The sequence below is a fragment of the Metopolophium dirhodum genome, chromosome 7 (assembly GCF_019925205.1).
Source record: "Metopolophium dirhodum isolate CAU chromosome 7, ASM1992520v1, whole genome shotgun sequence".
Lineage (NCBI taxonomy): Eukaryota > Metazoa > Arthropoda > Insecta > Hemiptera > Aphididae > Metopolophium > Metopolophium dirhodum.
Genome location: NC_083566.1, coordinates 32,656,376 through 32,662,783, shown reverse-complemented (window position 1 = coordinate 32,662,783; position 6,408 = coordinate 32,656,376). Strand labels below are relative to the sequence as shown.

The following is a 6,408-nucleotide window of genomic DNA, read 5'->3' as shown; positions in this document are numbered from 1 at the left end:
GTTCCATAAAAATAATGAGTACAACAATGTTCAACAATTTGTAGATACTACTATAGTTTTTTCAGAATATGTTTTGTTTGGTTATTATAAGGTTAAGTTAAAATCAGTTTTAAAATATTACCACCTGCACATCCATTAAAAATAAGTGAACTAAATTTCAATTTTAACAAACTTCTATTTTGATACAATTTCAGAGGTCAATATAAAACATGAAGAAATCTAAATTTTTATTCAGTTATTATTATTTATTCTTTGCATTTTAATTCATAGATGGTAAGTTTTAAAAACAATCAGTAAAAAAATAATAAAAATATTATGTACATAGTATAATAATAATTTTAAACTTAGTAAAAGAAAAGACAATGAATTAAACAACTATACATCTAATTACAAATATTATAACAAAGGTCGTCCAATTTTTGTGTCACAAAGTGGGGACTACTTGAAAACATCTCAGTAATTTGTGTAATGCTTAATGACTGATTTTAAGTCTAAACAACAAAGAGGGGGTGGGGGGGTTAATTCAATTTTAAGCCAGCAAAGTATATTTTCTGAATAATATTATGAAGTATTGTACTCAATAAATAGTACCTATGGTTATTCAGAATATTGTAACTTTATGTTCTCTTAAGTCTTAACCAATAGCAATTTTGAGAAAGGCTACTAAGTGAGTTTTACCAACTTTCATATTTTGATCACATAATAACAAAGGGTAATTTTATTTGGATATTATATACTGATTAATTAAAGATAAAAAAAACAGGTAATTATACTTACATTATACCTATATTTTATTGTCTTTTAACATCTAATCCTAATAAAATAATTAGAAACTAGCATTTCAGCTATATTATTATAAAAATAAAAATGAATTTTTAAAGGGAGCACACAACAGAAACAAAATGTTTTCTTTGAATTATTCTTAGATATTAAATTATTTTAGTAAGAACTTTCAAAAGAGATTTGGTCAAAATTCAATCTAAAAAAAATATTGAGAAGGGAGAGATTAGGGGCATTGGAATTTGGGATCGCTGGCTAAAAATAACAAAATGAAAAAAATTTGTGGTTAAAAAATTTGCATCATATCGTGTTGCCATAATTGACTGCTGGTACCCGCAAATATAACACCAAATTAAATGGTTGTTTTGTAAAATGTTATTGACAATAAATGGACACATTAAATTGGTGGCCTCTTTAAAACAAATACATTTAGAGGGTTAATTTAAAAATCAAAATAGTTGTGCACCATTATTTTAAAACAACGGACAATTTTTTTAATTCTTTACGGTTATCATAGGTTTAAAATATTGAGAAGGGAGAGATTAGGGGCATTGGAATTTGGGATCGCTGGCTAAAAATAACAAAATGAAAAAAATTTGTGGTTAAAAAATTTGCATCATATCGTGTTGCCATAATTGACTGCTGCGGGTACAGTGGTGTACCGGACAAAATTAAATTACTTAATTAATTAAAAATATAAATGAACATTTAGAATTAAGACTAATTTGGGATCCATTATTGTGTTTAGTGCGTAAAAACATCACATATATATAACAAAAAAATCAAAACATTTACTTAAAAGGTAAGTAAATTATTGTATGAAGCTACTAGCGAGCTGTTTTTACATGTTAAGTATAATACATAGGCAATTACTGCAAGTCTGGCCTAATGAGTAATGACTTGCGTCTCTTTTCAATTTCTCATAATAATGTCAGTAGAAATGTCAAACTTATACAAATTGTCTTAAAATTAGACATGTCAATTCTATCAAATTAAAAAAACTAATGTTTTGTGATTGGTGCCCTTAAAAGATTATCAACAATGTAATAATATAACCCTGGGATGTACCTTTTTCTCATGAACAGTAAATATACATTTTTGAAAAAGGGACTTGAGATTCCTTTAAGCGTTCTATTTAATAAATGTAATGAAAGCCATTGAAAGGTAACAAACCGTAAAACATATTAGGAAATACACAATTTGTAACAGGTGTAAAGTTTACTTACTTATATTGTATTATCAAATTCTTCATAAATATACTACATAATTCATAAATTTGATATATTATAATATTTAAAATGTTCTCCATACTAATAGTCTCAGTACAATTATTAAGTAAACTCAACTAATCAGAATCAGTGACGATGACTTAGCATTGCATTCAAATTTATCTTTAAATAATAATACAGCACTAGCTTGTAAAAGGTTATTCTAAATTGACTAGCGCCCCCAACACGCAATTTCTGTATTTTTAACTGCTTTTTTTTTAAAAATCAATAAATTCTACATAATAATTATATTTTTAAATTATGAATGAAACAGTTTTAATGTTTATTATTTGATGGTAAATTATCAGAATTAAAAAACAATGCATAACTAAGTATAAAAAATATTTATTAATAAGTGGTAACTTAGTCACAAAAATGATGATGAAGAATTATATTTCTGTTTTATAGGAAAATGAAACTTAGTTATAGAACAATAATATAATTAATATACAACAACAATATATAACACTACAATTGTTTTTTTTCGGGCATATTCACATTTGTTCCAACAGTTCTAACATGAGTAACTTCATTGTCAGGCACTCTATTCAAGAGTTCCAGTTCGGAATTTACGGTATTTATATAGTTTAATAATTGTTTGTATTTTTTATAATATGAGCGTTGTTGTTCTTTACAAACTGATATATTAATCATTTGATTTGCAATATGTGATTTGCCATGTGTGGCCATGACTTCAGCAGCTTTATTTAAGATCATGCTTTGAAGCTCTTGTGGAGAAATTTTGACTGACCGATTGGATTCAATCTAGAATCAAACATCAATAAATCAATTACATCTTCCCCACAAATATATGTTAATGAAATAAATTCTTACCAATAAACATAATGGCCATTCCATCTTCTCATCTGGTACTTCACTGTGCAATACTTTCCTGACAAACGCTGCTACTTTCCTAGCGTTTGCGATTTCATCATTTTCAGTAACGGTTGTTGGTACATCGCTGTCATTGATGTTCCTCTTACCACTATTTGTATTTGAGCTATCATCATTTTTATTAACTGAGTGCTTAATTACATTACTAGACAATGGAAAAATGCTATCACTACCGTTGTCTGGTTTGGAATCCTTTGGGCCATTACTTGGCTTCTTGATTATGCATAACTGAGTGTCTCGATCATTAATCATAATCTCACTATTGTTTTCCTGGGCCGGACCTTTATACTTGCCATTGTGTTCCATGGCAAAAATGTTTAATCGAACAGTATTAAGAAATTGTATAATAACAGATATTATCTTCTAATAATTATACCACGATGGTTATAATATAATATATTCGAAGTTGGTTGAATCACGTTGAACTCTGGCTCTAGGGTCTGGACATGATACAACCACGACGAATTACTCTATATCATAATGTATATGGGCTGGAGAAAAAAACTGGAAAAAATGACATATTATACAAAAAGTCCATATCACTGCCTGAATACTATCACTACAGCAGCAGCAGTACTCTGCAGTGTTACCACAACAATAATTTTATACTATATTGTAATCTTAGATCATATCATACGATAGATAATATAAGAATATAAATATATATTATTATCTATGTATAATTACAGGCACCACAGATATGTTATAAAACCATGACAAATAATGACGTTATATTAATACAAATATTGTCATGTATAAAACAATATTTTTAAAGGGAGCTTATTTGGGAGCACACAACAGAAACAAAATGTTTATACTACTATATAGTTTTTTTTTCAGAAATCTAAAGATTTAGAATGATTCAGAATCAGAATAATTTACCTAATTATCTATGGTTGTTATTGAATTGTATTTAATTATTCTGTTCGTTACTCGAAATGGACAAAAAATACAACATAATTTTATGGTTTATTATATTTTATTGTTTCTAAAAATACATTTACATATGGGTGCTCCTAGACCACTTACAATTAAATTTTTTTTTGATATCGTTTTATAGTTGTACACAATTTTATTAAATTATACAAGTATCATAATATGATTCATATCGTATATTGATAAAAAATAAGTAATTACCATTTTTTAGTGTTAAAAACTAAACCCCAGATTGATTATTTTAAATCTCTTAAACATAGTTACGTGTTTGAAAATATTTTAGATTCTGAGTGGAACGATGAATGTATTGATTTTACAACGATGTGTGTTTTTTTTTTTATTTTTGTGTCTGTGTACACGATATGTAGTCGAAATAATGATTGGATTTTCAACTTCAGTATCTTGTTTGATGGGAAAGTGAAATCGTTGGTGCATTGAGGAGGTCAAAATTTAAAATTTCCAATAGTTTTCAAAAGCGCCAGGAAAAACAACATAAAAATTAAGGAAAAACGGGAATTTTTACGCAAAATTGGTTTTCCACAAAATCGATTTTGGTTTTTGGTGTAACTCTAAACCAAATGAACCTATACACATGAAATTTTCACTGGTCATTTATATTAGCATTTTCTATACACGATAAAATGTTCAAAATATTTTGATTTGTTTTGAACTAATTAGGAACATTTTCAGTTTCTAATTTTATTAGTATTTTTTTCTAAGGATGTCAATAAAATATTATTTGCTAGGTAAAAAAGTTTGAAAATTTAATACAAAGCTCCTACTATATTGTTACAATGACATTTGAAAAATATTAAAAATCCTTAGTCACAGTTTTTTTTCATAACCATTTAAAGTTCAAAAATTGACAAAATATGGAAAAATCACGAAAATTACCAAATTATTTTGAGATAAGAATTCATAAAATTTTTTTTTTTTAAATCTAAGGTTTTAAAATATAATACAACATTTCTTATAAGATTATCTACCTTTATCAAAAAAAAAAATGTGTATAAGAAAGTAAAATTATATTTTTACGAGCGTTTGAAGTTCATATTTTCACAATATTGGATATTCACTCGATTTATCATGTAGCGGTTTTGTTATTTTATTGTTATTCAAAAACGAATAACTGTAGATACATGAACATTTTACTGAATGTTTATATTTTCATTTGCTATACACCATAAAATTTTAAAAATATTTTGACTTTTTTTTGAGCTGCTTATGGATATTGTCAGTTTTCAATTTTTTTTGTTTTTTTTTTAGGAAAAAATATTTATAGGTAAATATCAATAACATTTTATTTGTTGGGTAAAAAGGCGTGAAAATTTAATGCCAGACTCCTGATATATTTTTACAATAGCAGTTGAAAAATATTAAAAATACATAGGCACAATTTTTTTTTATAAATTTAAAAGTTCGAATTTTGACAAAATGTATCAAATTTAAAATTTAATAATTATTTTGTAGTTGAAAATTTATAAAATGTTCAAATTTTATAGCTAAAGATTGAAAATGTAAAACAAGGTTCCACGTAAATAGGTTATATTTAAATTACTTTATTCACAATAATATCATCAAATATACTTGGTAATATCATAGGCTGACTGACCATTTTCGCTCAGAATCGTTTTTCTCGTATAATGATATTATATCATTGAATTCAAATTTAACACCATCCATTACAGTGGCCCAATTGTAACTTACTGTACAGCAGAGCGGCATCCACTTACCCACCTTTTTTTGTATTATTTTTTATTATTCGAGATAGTGAGTGTTTAGTTTTTACTAATAAATTAATAAATGAGTACTTACTTAATAATCACTATACAAGTGAATTATATATTATATTAATACCTACTTACTAATAACTAATAAGTAATATAAAATATAATAGAATGTGTGGCCTTGTAAGGAAGTAATATATCATAATTCATATAGCATATTATTGTTGTTACGAATAATTTTTTACTGTGGAATATTCATAGAAAAGTTAGTATTGGAACTTGGGGGATAAAATAAGCTCTGAAACCTGGCATTGGAAGGAACTGTTGGAACTCCAGTTCAAATATTCTCGAAACATAAACTTCACGATCCATCAATCCTAGAATGAACCTATTTCCAATTTTCTAATGACTATCAATGCTATTATCTAGAGAAGCAAGTTTAAGAATCTGATTTACTTTTAGGCAGTGATCAGCATAGGTAACGTTAGGAACGGTTTTGGACCCGACTGATCCACGGATCCACCGTATATCGATGGCGGTATATGGTGACCAAAAAACAGCACCATATCAAGAACCGTTCGAACCAAGGCATTATAGAGCATAATATGGCAACCAGGTGATTAGGTAAATCTAAGTTTGTTGAAACCATTAAACCACTTAAAACCACTTTTTACTTTAATCCAATAAAACTCAGAACACGTAACGTTTTTTCTACAAATATAGTCAATATAGGGCCGAAAACATTGAATTAAAGAATACATTTATTATTTAAAGACACACAATATTGTACTCGATACATATAT

At 27.0% G+C, this 6,408-nt stretch overlaps 1 protein-coding gene across 1 annotated transcript; it reads right to left on the bottom strand.

The window, feature by feature from the left end:
* Positions 1-2,377: 2,377 nt before the first annotated feature.
* LOC132948161 (uncharacterized) lies at positions 2,378-3,480 on the bottom strand. The gene is made up of 2 exons (XM_061018510.1): positions 2,883-3,480; positions 2,378-2,813 (listed from the first exon to the last, which is right to left on the bottom strand). The coding sequence occupies exons 1-2, from the start codon at positions 3,246-3,248 to the stop codon at positions 2,517-2,519; spliced, it is 663 nt and encodes a 220-aa protein (XP_060874493.1). The 5' UTR covers positions 3,249-3,480; the 3' UTR covers positions 2,378-2,516.
* Between the last annotated feature and the right edge of the window lie 2,928 nt (positions 3,481-6,408).

Bases quoted from the DNA above. Each gene is read 5' to 3' on its own strand.
- LOC132948161 (XM_061018510.1), bottom strand. From the start codon at position 3,248: ATGGAACACAATGGCAAGTATAAAGGTCCGGCCCAGGAAAACAATAGT. The intron at 2,814-2,882 runs GTAAGAATTTAT...GTTTGATTCTAG, and splicing joins AATGGCCATTATGTTTATTG to ATTGAATCCAATCGGTCAGT.